Source organism: Bos indicus, chromosome 6, assembly GCF_029378745.1.
Source record: "Bos indicus isolate NIAB-ARS_2022 breed Sahiwal x Tharparkar chromosome 6, NIAB-ARS_B.indTharparkar_mat_pri_1.0, whole genome shotgun sequence".
Classification (NCBI taxonomy): Eukaryota; Metazoa; Chordata; class Mammalia; order Artiodactyla; family Bovidae; genus Bos; species Bos indicus.
This window is the reverse complement of record NC_091765.1, coordinates 50920181-50939094: the sequence shown is the minus strand read 5'-3', so window position 1 is coordinate 50939094 and position 18914 is coordinate 50920181. Positions and strand designations below refer to the sequence as shown.

The 18914-nt window shown below is 35.3% G+C and overlaps 1 protein-coding gene across 8 annotated transcripts in view; it reads right to left on the bottom strand.

Annotated features, from left to right (window-relative positions):
- PCDH7 (protocadherin 7) overlaps positions 1 to 18914 on the bottom strand; it is a 473458-nt gene that overhangs the window by 202122 nt on the left and 252422 nt on the right. Inside the window, exon 4 of one of the 8 annotated variants that reach the window (XM_070791259.1) lies at positions 17076 to 17171. The exons of the other annotated variants lie outside the window; for them this stretch is intronic. Within the exon in view, the coding sequence (XP_070647360.1) occupies positions 17083 to 17171 (89 nt within the window). The 3' untranslated portion in view covers positions 17076 to 17082. The remainder of the gene's footprint in view (positions 1 to 17075; positions 17172 to 18914) is intronic. 8 annotated transcript variants of the gene reach the window in all.

Sequence of the window (18914 nt, the reverse complement as noted above, 5' to 3'; positions counted from 1 at the left end):
TGTTTCTGCCTGCCCAGGGAGTTAGGGAAAGAAGTATATTTGAGATTCTCCCATGCAAAGATATAAAAAGTGAAATGCAGTAAGTTCTCAAATAAATATAACTGTTGCCACCAAAGGAGCTTAATACAGCCTATCATTTCCCCTATGGCAAACTAAAGCTGTGAATGAGATGTTCTCCAAAGAAAGTGACCTCCGAGGCACAATGTAGACTCTGTTTTATAACATTATTGGGATAAGATAATGTGCAGTTAATTTAACGTTAGTTTAAAATAGAGTATTTCTTATATAGCCAAAATGCATGCATTTATTGAAGATACATCAAGGGAGCAAGATAAAACATAAGTGTTTGAAATTGAAAGATAATATGTTTGCACCTAATATGCTATAGAATTTATCTCGGAATGATTTATTCATGTAAATATATGGCTCCTCTGATACTATCATGATCCATAAGATTCAGGGTGATCTGGATGAAGCCTGGTTCACAAAGCTGAGAAACATTGTAACTCATGTCAAAATTCCCTGAGATCTGAAAAAATTATTTTGGAGATGAGATGATGGAGTGGCCTGTTTGGTTGTGCTGGGTTTTTTTCTCCTTTCTGATATTCTATTCAGATTTGCCAGGTATCATAAATTCTAAAAAGCACTGCATATTTATATATCACTTTACTGTCTGTGAAGTGTGAAAAATGCAGAAATACCCAAGTATTCGACTTAAAATGAAACAGAAAAAAGACAGAAAAACAATATAAGTAACAGATTAAATTCTATAAATTCAATACAGCACCTAGCACAGGATTGGGCACAGAGAAGGTATTCTATATTATTCTTATTAGATGAAAATAATTGCCACTATTTTTGTAAAGGCACATATTGTTATACTATAACAGTGCAAATGTATTATTTGGCTTTAAACAATCACCAAGAATTGGGGAAATTTCATTATTTAGAGATCTCCAATATCAAGGAAGCACATATACAAAAACTGAGAAAATAATATTATCCAGAAAAAAGCAACTTACCAAAGCTAGAAAGGAATATGAAATCTCCCATGACTTTTAAACTTCAAAACATATGCTTAGTCAACATACGGCATGCTATTTTATACTTCGAAACCTTATTCTTGATTGACTAGATTTAGGCCAAAAGCCAAAAGAATCAGTGAGTCAGTCCTTATCAGATCTTCCTGATTATAGCTACCATTAGCCAAGGTTTGTTTTTCATATGACAGTTTCAACAGTGGAGCAAAGCATATCTCTTCTGTGTTTCTCACCCTGACAATAGCTGTAATACTTCTTATAATAGGAAACACATGAAACGTTAGTGGCACGAGTACCTTGGCTGATTAGAACACAGATGATAATACAGCTTGGTCTGCAGGCTTATTACTTTCATGGTGGAAGCCCAGCTGAGCTGTTAGCACTTCAGCAGAAAAAATGAACAAGTCAGTTACAGAGATAGATACTAATAATAAGCTAAGATTCTTACAGCAATCTCACAGCTCTTCAATGAATGATTTATATATAATGACTACACTTAACTGACCGCTTTTCTAACTAAATTGGAAACATACATGTATAAGTACACAAACACATGCACACACACAAACACACACACACATACACACATCTTACAGCTTTTTAACATTTGGGGGGTTAATATTTAAGAACATAATGACTTAGGCTATCCAACCTGAACAAGAGTAGCTGATATCTTTGGTGCTGTATAACTCTGTTATTACAATGTCAGAAAATGTCCCCAACATTTTTTCATACATCCTAAATTTCAGTCAATTACAGACATATCTACTTATTAAATGTTTTTAAATCTGCAAATATTTTAGGATCTTGATAATCTTTCATATATAAGAATGAATTTACCTCAAATAGCCTGTTTCCTCCAAGACCAACTCCATTTGTTCATAAACAATGTGCATTTGTTCAATGGTATTTTGTTGTTCTTAATATAAAGCTCAAATCAGTTAATGCTAAAGGAAATTAGTTATGAATATTCATTGGAGGGACTGATGCTGAAGCTGAAACTCCAATACTTTGGCCACCTAATGTGAAGAACTGACTCATTGGAAAATACCCTGATGCTTGGAAAGATTGAAGACAGGAGGAGAAGGGGACAACAGAGGATGAGATGGTTGGATGGCACCACTGACTCAATGGACATGAGTTTGAGTAAGCTCCAGGAGTTGATGATGGACAGGTAGGCCTAGCGTGCTACAGTCCATGGGGTTACAGAGTCGGACATGATTGAGCAAATGAACTGAGCTGAACTGATCATTTACTAAATTACTTGTAAAACTTTTCCTGAAAAAGGTCTGTATAGTCCAAACTATGGTTTTTTCAGGAGTTATGTATGATGTGAGAGCTGGACCATAAAGAAGGCTGAATGACAAAGAATTGATGGTTTTGAACTATGGTATTGGAGAAAACTCTTGAGACTCCCTTGGACTGCAAGGAGATCTAACCAGTCAATCCCAAAACAAATCTATCCTGAATATTCATTGGAAGGACTGATACTGAAACTCCAATACTTTGGCCACCTGATGGGAAGAACTGACTCATTAGAAAAGACCCTGATGCTGGGAAAGATTGAAGGTGGGAGGAGAACAGGATGACAGAGGATGAGATGGTTGGATGGCATCACGACTCAAAGGCTATGATTTTGAGTAAACTCTGGGAATTGGTGATGGACAGGGAAGCCTGGTATGTATGACTGAGGGACTGACTGAATATTAAGCTCAGAATAGGAGTGGCTCAGATGGTAAAGAATCTGCCTGTAATGTGGGAGAACCAGGTTTGATCCATGGATCAGGAAGATCCCCTGGAGAAGGGAATGGCAACCCACTCCAAAATTTTTGCCTGGAAAATCACATGGATAGAGGAGCTTGGCAGGCTATAGTCCATGAGGTCACAGAGTCAGACATGATAGAGCAACTGACACTTTCATTTTCAATATAAAGTTCAGAAGAGGTGCACTGAATAAATGTGGAGTATTGATTACGAAAAGGGAAACGTAGATTGCCAACATTACTCTGTGGGTAGAGAGGTGAGTGAGAGAGATTAGTTAGGTCACAGGAAATGCTCTGAAGTTATTAAAATGAAATGTAAAATAACAACACTCTATGGGCATGTTCTGTTTGAACAAAGCAGCAGCAGACAGCTTCTTCATATCTGCATGACAGATGAGTTGGTTTGGTTCTCTTTGTGACAGGAGGATGGCAGTAAAAACAATGAGATGGTACTAGGTCAAGAGATGGACAGATAAGTTTTATGCCAGCATGGTTCATGCCAGTTGACAACACTCATGTGAAATGAGCAGTCACCAAGATGACATTTTCAAATAACAAGAACAATAAGTGGAGGAGGTGGAGGGAGCTGTGGTTTTGGTAGACTTAGATATGTTTCAATCATAATAAGATCATAATAAAACTATGACAAGTTGTCAAGGCTTTATAATGCATTTTACAGGCCACTTTAAATCATTTTTGAAGGATAAAATATGAATGCAAATATATTAATTTAAAAGTGTTATTAAGAATATAGTAAATATTTTATAAATGTTCCCAAGAAATGATAAATGACTGTATTCATATGGCAAGCAAAGACCTTTGAGAGACAGTAGTCCACCTACAACATCTATAAACCTATATATTTTCATTCCAATGTAAAAGAACAACTCTGGCTTATTCTTTTCTTAATTTTTATATTTTAGTCATCTAGACTCCTTAACAGAATCAACTCTAATTAAATTTTTCCATATTCAAAATGAGATCTAACTCAGTTTACTTAGATTAAAACATTTAAAAATAAATTTTCTTTCCGTTCAAATCAGTAGAGATACTTTGGGTCTCATATATAGTCCTACTTATTATTTTCTCATTTTACATTGTGTAAAAATCATGTGACTATAACTAAAATTCACATGAAAAATGAAGGAGGCCCCGTTAGCATCCAAAATTGATTTTCAACAATAACAACCAGAAAATTCTGGGACAGAAAATAAAATGCACAGAAATATAAATGATACTTTAATTAACTCTTCTTCCAGAATGAAGAGTTCTCACCTAATTTTCAGTCTCATATTTATATTTTCTCTATTCATCTCTATTTGCAAATTTTTTGTAGCCCAACCTTTTCTACACCTGATTCATCTTCTTTTATCCTTCAATAAACAATCATACGTGCAAGGATTGTTCCTCTAACATTTGGCATTAAACTTAAAATTTCTTCACCATATTTTACTGTGACCACCCATGTAAGAATTTTCTAGAAGATTATGGCCCAAAGTGCCATAAATGCCATATATTTTAGTCTAGATGACTAAAATATAAAGGAGATCCACCTACAGTTAGCAGTAGGAAGTAGTGCTACAGGGAGCATTCTGCTCATTAATAAACTGCCTGGCTTCCTAGTGTCTGCATAGTTCCCTGTTTCATCTCTTAGCTGCAGCCAATTCTCATTTTCCAATTCATTCCTAAGAGCATTTCTTTAAGTCTACCGACATTTAATTTCATTTTTTACCATGAAGTGCTGTATTATGCTGTATCATATCCATACTCTATGCTCTCTATGGGGTATTCCAGATGACTCAGTGGTAAGGAGTCTACTGGCAAGCAAGAGACGAGGGTTCAGTCCCAGGTTTGGGAAGATCCCTGGAGAAGGAAATGGCAACCCACTCCACTATCCTTGCCTGGAAAATTCCATGAACCGAAGAACCTGGTGGGCTAGAGTCCACGGGATTGCAAAGAATCAGACAAGACTTAATAACTAAAAAACAACAATGCTAATGCTCTCTCTGCTTGGATGCAGCATCTCCACATGCAGTAGGGTACTGACCCTTTTGTAAGACAATAGAAACTGTTTCTTTCCTTCCTCCTTTACCCTTTCCTTTCTGTTTGAAACCAACAGAAAGATATATACTTTATATATAGATAAAGATATATACTTTATATAAAGTAGGATATAATGCCTACATGAGCTACTGTGGAAACAGTGGCTGACTTTATTTTTCTGGGCTCCAAAATCACTGCAGATGGTGACTGCAGCCATGAAATTAAAAGACGCTTACTCCTTGGAAGGAAAGTAATGATCAACTTAGCATATTAAAAAGCAGAGACATTTCTTTGCCAACAAAGGTCCATCTAGTCAAGGGCTATGGTTTCTCCAGTGGTCATGTATGGATGTGAGAGCTGGACTGTAAAGAAAGCTGAGTGCCGAAGAATTGATGCTTTTGAACTGTGGTATTGGAGAAAACTCTTGAGAGTCCCTTGGACTGCAAGAGATCCAACCAGTCCATTCTGAAGGAGATCAGCCCTAGATGTTCATTGGAAGGACTGATGCTAAAGCTGAAACTCCAATACTTTGGCCACCTGATGCAAAGAGCTGACTCACTGGAAAAGACCCTGATGCTGGGAAGATTGAGGGCAGGAGGAGAAGGGGATGACAGAGATGAGATGGCTGGATGGCATCACCGACTCAATGGACATGGGTTTGGGTGGACTCCGGGAGTTTGGGATGGAGAGGGAGGCCTGGTGTGCTGCGGTTCATGGGATTGCAAAGAGTTGGACATGACTGAGCAGCTTAACTGAATTGAACTCAACTGAGCTATTGGGAGCTTGATGTATGTTACTATGTTATTATCTTACAAGTGAGAAAACAGAAGAAAGACTGGTTAGACTGAATATCAAAATTTAACGATGACAATTCAGTGTAAGTACTTCGCTTTGCCAGTCAATCACTCATTAAGTCTCTGTTCCCTGTCAATTAGGACTGTGCTAAATAAAATGGAAGTTCTCAATTCTTGATTCAAAGTAAAAGGGAGAAATAAGTAAATAACAACTCACTAAAATAGATTCAAAGTAAAAGGGAGAAATATTAACAACTCACTAAAATAGTTGAAGACATACATTTTTGCACTGTAAGATGGACTCGATAAAGGACAGAAATGGTATAGACCTAACAGAAGCAGAAGATATTAAGAAGAGGTGGCAAGAATACACAGAAGAACTGTACAAAAAAGAGCTTCACGACCCAGATAATCATGATGGTGTGCTCACTGACCTAGAGCCAGACATCCTGGAATGCAAAGTCAAGTGGGCCTTAGAAAGGATCACTATGAACAAAGCTAGTGGAGGTGATGGAATTCCAGTTGAGCTATTACAAATCCTGAAAGATGATGCTCTGAAAGGCTGCACTCAATATGCCGGCAAATTTGGAAAACTCAGCAGTGGCCACAGGACTGGAAAAGGTCAGTTTTATTGCAATCCCAAAGAAAGGCAATGCCAAAGAATGCTCAAACTACTGCATAATTGCATTCATCTCACATGCTAGTAAAGTAAGGCTCAAAATTCTCCAAGCCAGGCTTCAGCAATATGTGAACTGTGAACTTCTAGATGTTCAAGTTGGTTTTAGAAAAGGCAGAGGAACCAGAGACCAAATTGCCAACATCCTCTGGATCATCGAAAAAGCAAGAGAGTTCCAGAAAAACATCTATTTCTGCTTTATTGACTATGCCAAAGCCTTTGACTGTGTGGATCACAATAACTGTGGAAAATTCTGAAAGAGATGGGAATACCAGACCACCTGACCTGCCTCTTGAGAAACCTATATGCAGGTCAGGAAGCACCAGTTAGAACTGGACATGGAACAACAGACTGGTTCCAAATAGGGAAAGGAGTATGTCAAGGCTGTATATTGTCACCCTGCTTATTTAACTTATATGCAGAGTACATCATGAGAAACGCTGGGCTGGAAGAAGCACAAGCTGGAATCAAGATTGCCAGGAGATATATCAATAACCTCAGATATGCAGATGACACCACCCTTATGGCAGAAAGTGAAGAGGAATTAAAAAGCCTTTTGATGAAAGTGAAAGAGAAGAGTGAAAAAGTTGTCTTAAAGCCCAACATTCAGAAAACTAAGATCATGGCATCTGGTCCCATCACTTCATGGGAAATAGATGGGGAAACAGTGGAAACAGTGTCAGACTTTATTTTTCTGGGCTCCAAAATCACTGTAGATGGTGACTTCAGCCATGAAATTAAAAGATGCTTACTCCTTGGAAGGAAAGTTATGAGCAACCTAGATAGCATATTGAAAAGCAGAGACATTACTTTGCCAACAAAGGTCCGTCTAGTCAAGGCTATGGTTTTTTCTTTGGTCATCTACGGATGCGAGAGTTGGACTGTGAAGAAAGCTGAGTGCTGAAGAATTAATGCTTTTGAACTGTGGTGTTGGAGAAGACTCTTGAGAGTCCCTTGGACTGCAAGGAGTTCCAACCAGTCTATCCTAAAGGAGATCAGTCCTGGGTGTTCATTGGAAGGACTGATGTTGAGGTTGAAACTCCAACACTTTGGCCACCTCATGAGAAGAGTTGACTCATTGGAAAAGACTCTGATACTGGGAGGGATTGGGGGCAGGAGGAGTAGGTGATGACAGAGGATGAGATGGCTGGATGGCATCACCGACTCGATGCACATGAGTTTGGGTGAACTCCGGGAATTGGTGATGGACAGGGAAGCCTGGAGTGCTCGATTCATGGGGTCGCAAAGAGCCGGACAAGACTGAGCGACTGAACTGACTGACTGACCACTTCTAAAGTAGATGAATGCATACATTGTTTTGCACTGTAATCTATCTCAGAAAAAAAGATCTTTCATTTGCAGTTTAAGAATCTAAAAGTTTCATTGTCAACAAATTCCTTATGTGCCAGGGTACTAGGCCTGGCAAGTAACCCACGATCACTTGAAAACAGATTTAATGCCTTAAGACTTCTGGAAGAATATGTAATATATGCATTTTACTTATAAATTTAATTTTCATGCAAGCACAAAAAACGTTCTTTCATATAAACTATAGCCAGGCCAAAGTATACTCCACAACACTTAATAAATATCATTTATGCTTTTCTTTCCCCCCCAAATCCTCAGCAAGGAGCAATTTGATGCTTAATACTATTTTTTCCTGAAAATATATAACTTGTCTAATAAGATCAATTATTTATATCTTTGACATTTGGACTTTATGAGAGTCCTGAAAAAAGTTAATCATTTTAATTAGTAATGGTGCTTTTATACAACAAATTTTCTTAGAATAAACTACTCTGAAATCTCATAGTTATTTATAATAAATCCTTGGCTTAAAAAACCTTTATATTGCTAAAATGCTGCTTTTAGTGTCTCTCAATTTATGAGCAACATTTTAAAACACTGTCATTCTCATTGTTGAATCTCATAAATAAACTACAATTGGAGGTAAAAGCTAAACATATATTATAGCATCACTGCAATGTCTAATAAATGACAGTTTTGGAAAGTGATAGTGTTGCTTATATAGTCATAGATGATTCATTACTTTCTTAAATTTTCTCAACCATCTAATTTTGCTAATCTAGTGCCTGAGTCTCACACTATTGAGACAATAAGCAGCATGATCCCATTATACAGTATAGCAAACATTTAAACAATTGATATATTCTTTACTGTTAGATTTATTTATTGGTTACATTAAAATAAAATAGCTAACAAATACATACACACTTGGAAAAATATATTATTACATACATAGTAAAATACTTTTATGTTTATCTGTTCAATGTACTTTTTCTTTCCTTAAAAGAATTATTCTTAAAATTGGTAAGGAGATGATCTGAATTTTGGCTTTTGCCAGTCACTATTTTAATAATACCAATGCTTTATTATATGAAATTATTGGTCTACTTTTATTGATTAAATTAGATAAATATTAAAATTACAGGAGTAAATACAAAGAAAAATATAGGAGTAGGAGAATAATAAAGTGTTATTATGGGATTATATGAAATCATGTGTGTGGAACTTGGAAACTTGCAAAACACTAAGGAATTTAAAGAACCTCTAATTAAAATTATAAATATTTATAATTTTGACTTAAAGTGTTTGGACAAAAATACATAAAGATTTTTTTCCTCATGACTTACACAAAACTCCTTAAAACTAAGAAAGGCTTGTCAAAAGGAGAATCTTATACATAAAATATATTGCATTTTCTAAAGTTATTCTTTAAATCCCAAAGTAATGAATTGCAAATTTACTCATTCAAGGATGTATTTCTTCTGTGATATATAATAGCCTGATAACACTATTAAGGCAACCTGATTAGTCATAAACAGATTGTGTATTCTTTGATATTTTTTTTTTTGATATGTGGCTTTATTTACATAACACTCATATATCCCTGAAATATATTCTGGAAATACAAGAAGATTATAGACCCAGTTAACCATATGAGACACCTAAGAAAGGAACCTCTAGAGCAGTCCTGGCAGGATATGACGAATTTCCTTCCTCCTTCACTTACTTTCCCGCATTCACAGTTTACCTGCTTGTCTTGTCACACAACAAACTAACTAAAAGATGAACATATTTAAAAAACTGTAACCCCCTACTTCACTTACTCTTTCCTTGCACATGTACTTTGCTCTGCCTAGTTTTATCTTCCCTGTCTTTACTTTCTCATAGAACAACCGTCTACTCATCACAGTTCAGCATACATTCTCAGTCTCTGAGTCAAAACCACACTTAATTATTGAGTTCAAGCATGACTAAACATCTCCAAATGATTTGATTCCTCATTCCTATTGAAGTGTACACTATTTGGATATTTTCCTGTAACCTAATGTGATCCAGCAGAGTTTTCAGTAAAGCACATTAATGGATAAACTGAAAGTTACCTTTCCATTGATTTTCATGATAAGATTAGAAATTTAGCTCCCTGGAAGAAAAGGTGTTATGGATATATACTAAAAGATACTTACTATGTAAAACCTATTTAATTCACATATTTAAAGACATACAATGTAAAATGTCTTATTGAAAAGCAGTTCAGAAATAACAAAAATGTCATTGATAGTATGGTGCTTATCAGAAAAAAAAAAATTTTTAATAGGTGATTCAAAACACCTTTGGAAAACCACCAGTCTTCCAATCTCACTTTTTAATTCTGAATTATAAATTCAGAAATCATTAAACCTTTAGCATTATGGCCAAGTTTTCCATTCGCCTCACAAAAGTGGCACAACTTCTAAATTAAATCTACATTTCTTTGTTTTAAAAATATTTTCCTGCATTTTCTTCATTACTTAAACACATTGGCTTAACATGGTATCATACTCAAGAAAGATCACAAAGAATTAAAATCCTGAGCAATAGGCACTATGGTATCTAAGGACATCCCCCACACCCCGCCTTGTCAATTAGCTAATATCCTATTACAAGCAGTTAATGTGCCTGTGTTAACAATTCTCTTTATAATAGGATATTCTATTTATTTAATTGATGCCTGTTGTCCTGATTAGAGTGGACAGGCAAGCTTAAATAATGATGGCTGAGTCTGGTTAAGGCTTATGATTGGAATCTATCATAAATCTACAGCTTTATTTGCTGTAAACTCTAGGGCTGTTGCACAGTGCGGTGTCCCCAGCCACAAATGATGGTGAATGGTTCCTATTAGGCAGCTCCTGGCTTTAAGTTGGAGTTATCTTTGACTGGTTTCACTTCTGGCAAAAACTATTAGTTGAATACAAAGAATGTTTGTAGTGTCAAGCTTTGCAAAAGGATGCCAACTTCCGTGCCTCTCCAAGAGCACAGCAGGCTACATTACCAAGTGTTTTTCTGTTTCTTATGAATAAAATTGTTTGCTTTCCTATTTCATCCTGCTGATTCCAGATAAACAGTGCATCCAAGGACATAAAAGAAAGTGTCACCTTCAACTCACCCAGATCTCTACTTTTAAGCAAGATATTTCAATAAATTTGGTAACCCCCAACTGGGATTCAAAAAATCTGGATCACAGTTATCTCACTAACTTAACGACCTTGAAAAATTACTTTTTTTTTCATTAACTAGATTTCAAAATGAGGAATTTTCAGATAAAATAATTTTTTCCATAGAAAATAATTTATGATTCTATGTGAATGCTTTATATTCCACACCTTAATAAGTTGAAGACCATCAAACATTAAATTACTTTTGCAAGTTATTACAACTCCGTTATAGTAAGTTTCACTATAATAAACAGCATTCAAAATGAGGACAGACTTATGTCTCCAGAAGCAAAGGAAGTGATGCTTCCAAAATGAAAATTAGTAACTTTGTCTTCAAAAGCGTAGCTTTAACAAGATAAAAGAGTGTCACTAGAACACTGTAGCACTGGTTAAAAATTAGATGACTTATATTAAAAATTCTTAATCCAATGAAATCTTTGAGAATTATGTTACCAGATTCTAGCACAGAATTATCCTTATTACATCTCATGATTATCATAGAATCATACAGCATGAGTGTTGGAATCTGTGTTGTCTAATTTGTAATCTTATGAATGAAATCCTTTAATAATGATTTTGGGAAATTATCATGGAACCTTAGCTCTAATACATTCAATGATAGAGGTTTCAGAATACTGACTATTCTATGGAACAGAGTTTGTTGAACATTTCTTAAGACAATACATTTCTCCTTAGAAGGAAGCAATTTTCTACCATTTATACCTACTAGCATTTGTTCTTGCCTTCAGGAATCACCAAGAATAAGTTATCCTTTGTCTCTTTTCTGCATTAAAGTGCTTCAGATATCTTTTAAATGACTGTCCTCTCCTCAACCTGTCTTCCTCAGCACATCAAACATTTCCTTGGATTCACATATTTTTAAAAGCACAAAAACTACCTGTATATACATGCAAAAAGGAAAAAGTATAAAAACTTAAATGATAACAATCATCAAACTTTTTTTTAAAATTAGAAGCCTTCTTAGAAATTAAGAAGCTTGTAACATGAATTTTAATTGATCACATGATCATAGTAACCATGCCACAAAGTCAATGCAAATTCTCAGAATCCTTCTCAAGAGAAAGCTCCAGAAAGAAAAACAGGTCAACATATGCTAACACTAAAGATTACATCCCTCAACTACTGTGGTTTTCATATTTTACAGAGGAGGAAACCGTGCTTCCCGGGAAGTTAAATATTATTGACTGGCAAACCAATACCAAAATCCTAATTTCTAACATTCCTAGTCTTCCATATTCTATAAAAATTTGGAAGATACTTTAAAGATCAGTTAGCTAAATTCCTTATTTTGGTGAAATAAGTAAGGTCTTAAAAGGTTAAATGATTAACATGTATTTCCCATGTTTCACTACTCTCTTTCTAAAATATTAAAAGAAATTTTAAAATATTAAATTACATATATACACGTAGCATACATCTTCAATAACAGTGACAGACAGAGCAACCTTAAAAGAAAAGTTGTTTTAAGAATTTTGCCTAAGACTCATGTATAACCAAATACCAAAAGGGTATTATTTCAGGAATTGAATCTAAGAAAAGCAGAACTTTTCTGAGAACTTCCTTTGGTCATACAAAGCAATGCTGAGTATGATAGAGTAAGAATTTTTGTAGGCACTAAAGCTTTTGAAAATATAAAGTCAAGCACTACAATTACCATATGGAAGACATTCATTAAGAATATATAGGTTTATAATATATGAAGCACATTGAAAATAGAAATCTTGGGCAGGGTCAGGGAAAAGTCATGTAGCAAAAAAAGTATTATCTGCCAGCAAATTAATTAAATCTCCCAGTTCTAGGAAAGGCCATATATTCTGTGTAGACACTCATAGAAAGGCAGATGTGCAGTGCTTCTGAGATAGTGCTGTAATCTGCTCATAAATAGGACTCACCAAAGGACACTGACAGCAATTTGGCATTAAAAAAGAGTTCACATGCATGGAGAATTAGTTTACATTAGCTTTTACTGAGCAAACTCCATATCTGACAGGGCAACCTTTACACATCTTTCAAACTTCTTTTGCTCTAGTTTGACGTCCATGTGTGAGCACATATTTAGTCATTAAAGTCAATAATTTGCATTGAGAAAATAGTTTTTGCTGTCTTCTGCTTTTCTGTTTGTCTTTTATTTCCACTGATATTATCTATTTAAAGCTATGTATTTTTTAGTGTCAAAAATGTTAGAATGATGAATGAGCATCTTAAGGGAAAACTCATCTCAGGCACCAACTCAAACCAAAATATTTAATCAATTAAGAAATAAAAAGTAGAGACTTCTGCATGTGTGCTTAGTTGCTTCAGTCATGTCTGACTCTTTGAGACCTCAGGGACTGCAGTCTGCCAGGTTCCTCTGTCCATGGGATTTTCCAGACAAGAATGCTGCCATGCCCTCTCCAGGGGATTGTCACAGCTCAGGGATTGAACACACATGTCTTAAATCTCCTGAATTGGCAGGTGGGTTCTTTAACACTGAGACACTTAAATTCTTTTACTTTTATCAAATATTATTTTTTATTTCATTTTTTCTAAATTTTTTCATTGATTTTTATGCATGCTTGTATTAATTTTATCTATATATTATACTATATACTAGCCAAATCATACATTTATTCTATATAATTCAGATAAAAGGTATTAATATATGCAGCTTTAAACTGTAACTCCTTTTGTTTCCTGAAATTATTTAAACAGATTTTTTGGGTTCTTCATACTGCACAAGTATAGACATGTAAACTGAAGGAGCCAATCCTGAATTCCATCTTTTTTTTGACAAAGTATTTTGCACTAAATGAAAATAACCAGAATGCTAAAACGATTTGCAACCAACTAACAGAACAATTTGAAAGACTGGGGCTATAAACTAGAAAAAAGAGAAATAGAGACATTATATAGCTAGCCATTATGATGGAGTATCTACCTGAATTTCAGTTGCTGGAGGTACTTTTGGAGTACATTTGGAGAAGGAATAGTACTTAAATTTTGTGTTGTCCCAAAGGAAAAATTCAGGATAAATGGATTCAAGTTCTGGGAAGGCAAATTTTGGCTCAATATAAGAAAAAGCTGAAAAGTTAAGTTAAAGATGTCCCCAAATCAGTGAGCCACCCCTAGATTTTTTGTCACCAGAATCATTCAAGTAGAGATTAGTGATTTGGCCACCTCATGCGAAGAGTTGACTCATTGGAAAAGACTCTGATGCTGGGAGGGATTGGGGGCAGGAGGAGAAGGGGACGACACAGGATGAGATGGCTGGATGGCATCACTGACTCGATGGACGGGAGTCTGGGTGAACTCCGGGAGCTGGTGATGGACAGGGAGGCCTGGCGTACTGCGATTCATGGGGTCGCAAAGAGTCGGACACGACTGAGCAGCTGAACTGAACTGATGATGGGTTTGAGGGATGCATGAATAATCTAAAACCAGATTGGCTGATGATAATCTCTTTACCAACTCTGAAAATTCCATGATTCATTCAGCAAACATTCATTCCATGCTCCAGGCACTCCATATAAAAATAGAAATAAACTGATCCTTATATTCACAGAGCTAATGAATTGGTTAATTCTAAGATCTTATTGGTTGAAAGTCTAGGAAAGAGGGTATTTTGACTTGTACCCTAATTTTCCATTAATCTCTGCCTCAATTGTGCCCTCTAGGCACAACCTTTTTAGTTCTAAGTACATAGCTCCAAGTTAATGCTTAAGCCCTTAACTTGCTATCAAAAGCACAGTTCTCACAGAAAAAATCCTAGAAAAATACAGTGTACACAAAGCAATGTATCTTAATTCCCCTTTCTCTTTTCAGCATTTTACCTCAAAGGCTTTTCTAAGAATAAAGGAAACATGAACTCATAAATAAAGTCCTTTTTCTCTACTTGCACTGATTTTTTCCCCTACAAGTTTTCTTTCATATTTTTTTAAAGTCCTCTCAGTGTCTGTGGTTTTCAGTGATCTGTTTCCTTCAATTTTTTATTGCTTTTCAATGTATTCACTTTCCCCATATCTTTTTGTTTCTATATTCTCAAAGATTTTTTCTTTTCTTTTTCAGTTTACCTTCTTTTTCTCATCTAATTTTACTCCCCCATTTCTTTCTTTTCTTGTATATAACCTGTTAAGACTCTAGCTGTATGGTGCATATTTCTTTTATTCATCTATAAAATAACAACAACAAAAAAGTTTCTCTGACAACCTTTCCTCAAAACTTCAAAATATTTTGGTTGAATTGTTTCCTTTCCATGTGAGATATAAGTATATCTATGCTTCTTTTCTTACTACTAGATTTGATAAATTTTATAAAATTTAAATGATCTTTTTTTCTATGTTTTCAATTATACTTACTTGGTTTTTAACTGCAGGTCCTAAATTTAGGGAGAAAAATAAATGACTTATTTTTTATAATAAAATATATTAAGTCATCTCTGCAGCTAATAACAGTCAAGAGCTACAAATGAAAGGAAATAAAAAGGGTAGAGGTAAGTGTGGATGAGAAGGGTCCCTACAAGAGTGAAAAGCAGAATGACTGTGTTCTAAAAATTCATTCATCTGTTCAACATTTAGTGAGTAGCAAACACTGTGGACATAGAAGAGTTCATAAAGGATAAGATGGAATCATAGAAACTTAAGAGTTGAACATGAACGAGAATCCCAGCTTCACTGGGGAGCAAACAGGAGACTCTTCAAAAGACACAGTGCACTTTAGTCAATTCTGAGTAATCCTGACCACTTTAGGTTTCTCCAAGCTTCACTGTTTATCATTTAAATATGAATATTAACAATTTTGAACTGTGTTCCTTTGTGTGGAATGAATTAAGAAAATAGGGATTATTAAGCTTACTTACACTGTGCTGGGCACACAGAAAACCCTCTGCACATTTCCTGTTACTGCTTTTGGTATGAATTTTCCAAGCAGACCTGGGGAAATGGCTCTCCAGATGGAAGGACCCAACAATGCAAACGTCTGTGGGCAAGGAAGATTATAGCCATCGGGAAAGATGGGGTAGGCCACAACAGTGTACATCCAGGGTAAGTGCATAAAGTAAGGACTAGAAATGCAGGTAGAAATGAGATCACGAAGGAAGGCCAACCAATAATTTCAGAGCTTTTAGGGATAAGAGACTCTGCATTTGTGAATGAAGATTTATGGTCCAGTCTTTAACGGTCAATGGTCACATCAGTGAAAATTCCTGTAAAGAATCTGCTTCATTTATATATACAAACAAGTCTTTGGTATTATTCTAAGGAATACCATAGTGTTGCCACACACAGGCACACCTATAGACACACTCACTGCTTTTCTTTAAAGACATTTACTAAAAGTCTTCCCAGCCCAAAGGCAGTAATCTAGTTCCTTGCCTCAGAGATCCTAATAGAGTCACAAAGGCGTCTTGCAAAGCCCAACATGCCCTCAAAACAAGCCCCTGCAGGAGCAAGGAGGACCAGTTCTCCTGCTGAAAAAGGAAATCAAGAAGGTGGGCGTTTCCCATAATGACTTACAGCTTGTGTTTTTATAGGTTAGGACTCTGCTGGAGTTCGAGCCCTGAGGGCTTAGCTCCTTTCAAAATTATCAACCTGAAAGAGGTAGACTTGAGCTGCAGGGAGGACCAAGGCCCTCCCCCACCTTCCTCAAACGCCACCAGCTGAGCTGACAAGCTTTGCAAAAAAGCCATTAGCCTACACTCAGCTCCCACATCTGGATGACCTTGATTTGTGGAGTATTTAGGTTTAATTGAAATGGCTCATACTTAATTTTCTATAACCAGAGGAATAAGCATTATAATTAAAGTACATACAGTTTTGTGTGATGCTTTTGAAAGTTCAAATGCTCAAATAATTGAATTTTGAGTTAAAGCTCACAAAATATTCTCATTTTAAAATTTGCAAAGATATGTCATATAAAAAGTCTTTGTAAAACATTGAAAGTGGCATATATATATATATATATACAAGGTCCGTTTTTTTTTTTTTTCCTATACAATCAGTTGAGGAAACTGCATAGCACCTTTCTCTGAAAATGATACAGATTGTTCTTATGTAATCCTTTACATTCAAAAATCATCTACAACTGTGCAGGGAATTCTGAAATAGCATGCTGAAATAGGTAAAGATTTACTCAAGTTGTGTAATTTCCTTGTATCAGTAGGCTCTATGTAGTGGATGCATGAGTTTTCTCTGTATAAAAGAGATAGACTATTAGTGGAGAATGCAGAAGAGGGGCAGTGTACTGCTTCAGGAGGACCACCATACCTGTTGGTTAATGGAGAGGCCTTAACAGCACTCTTCTTCCATGCGTCTTGCCATGAGGAAAGGGGAGGAAGGGAAAGGTAGTGATGGCAGCAACACCTGGGGAAGGGAGATGGGGAAATATGTAAAGGGAAAATCAGCAGCCCCTACACCACGGTGTCCATCCATAGACTTGCCAATGAAACAATTTCCGAAAACCCTAAACTTGTTTTCTTTCTTTTTTAAAAAATCTAGATAAATTTTAAAAATAATTTAAACAAATTAGGTATTTTGAATGGCGTTAATCTCATCGCTCTCCAACTATCAACTATCCTCTTCTGAGTCTGGGACATGGGGGCTGCTACATGTAACGAACTACCATCTTATTCTCACTTTTTGACTAGACAGGGTAGCTTAAGGCAGGACTAGGCAGGACTTTGATATGTAGGTAGAGTGTTTTGCTTTTTGTTTTTATTTTTTACAACAGATTTATGGAAAAAAACTGCAGGATAAATAGTACCAAATGGGTATGTATATTTTTCCCCAACACACAGTAGGATTATTACCATTTACTTGTTCTGCTTCCATCTAATTGCCATACATCTAAATGCTCACAAACATCTTCCTCATTACCTTCTCCTACGGGTATGTAGTTTTGATATCAAAACAACTTCAACTTGTTATTTTAACAAAAAAGAATTAAATTTAGTAGAATGCCTATACACTGCAAGAGACCAAACTAATAAAAGTTGTAAAAAGGTTCATGTTTTAATTATATTTTTGTAGACATGGTTTAATTTGAACTATATGTAATTTTTTAAAGTAAATAGAGTTATATGAAAAGAAGTACAATGAAAAAATTTCATAAAACATTGATGATAATACTGAACTCTTTGAATTTTAGTAGTGATCAACTGGTTTAGTGAATCAATTTAAAAGGCAATACCACCTGAAAAAGACATACTGCTACATATTTTGCTCTTGATATTTGTTTTCAGAGAAATCTTTGCCTTTGTATGTTTATATTGAAATACAAACTTCATATGAAAAATGACATTTTACATGATTTAGGGAAGCTTTTATACACCCTGGAGATAAGCTTATTAAAAAAATATGTATATTTTTTAAGAAAATAAGAAGTCATCCACTTGGGGTTTTTAGTAATGGAGATGTTTATGCATGTATAGAGGCAGGGAGTATATAGGAAATTTCTGTACCATCCGCTCAGTGTTTTTGTGAACCTAAACTGTTTTTTAAAAAGCCTTAAGCATTGTAACTTAAAAGATAGGAGAGAATTAATTTTTGGGGTGAAAAAAAATGGTTTTGACCCCTCCCACCCATACATTTCTTAGTGTAATATCTACAGAAGGGCTGGGACATTCTTGAGTTTTTCTCTAAAGACAAGGATTTATGTAAATACCTGTTTGCATTTTTGCTTCTGAATGTGATTCTGACCATTAATCTAAATGTTTAGGAAAGCAGCTACCACAAAGATATTTGAGGTTTGGAGTATGATAATGCTTTTGGTCTTGCCTTAATCCTATTTAAACAGGATGTCTCAAAACTTTCCAGTTTCTCAACTCTTTTGGTCTTTGACACACTAATTACTATTAGGCATCATCTCTGCTTAAAATAACATATCCATCTAATACTTAGGTAATAGTATTAGTCAGCTCTTGAATTGAGAAATTTGGAAACTAATTGGTTATCAGATAGATTAGCATCAAAGAATTCTGAAGGAACATGCACTAAGCCTGTTGAATTAAAATAAATAAACTCAAAGTAGTAAACTTAAATTTTATTTGATATGGTTGAACATAATTTTTATAGCTTTGCTTTTTTTTCTTATACATTTTAATTTTG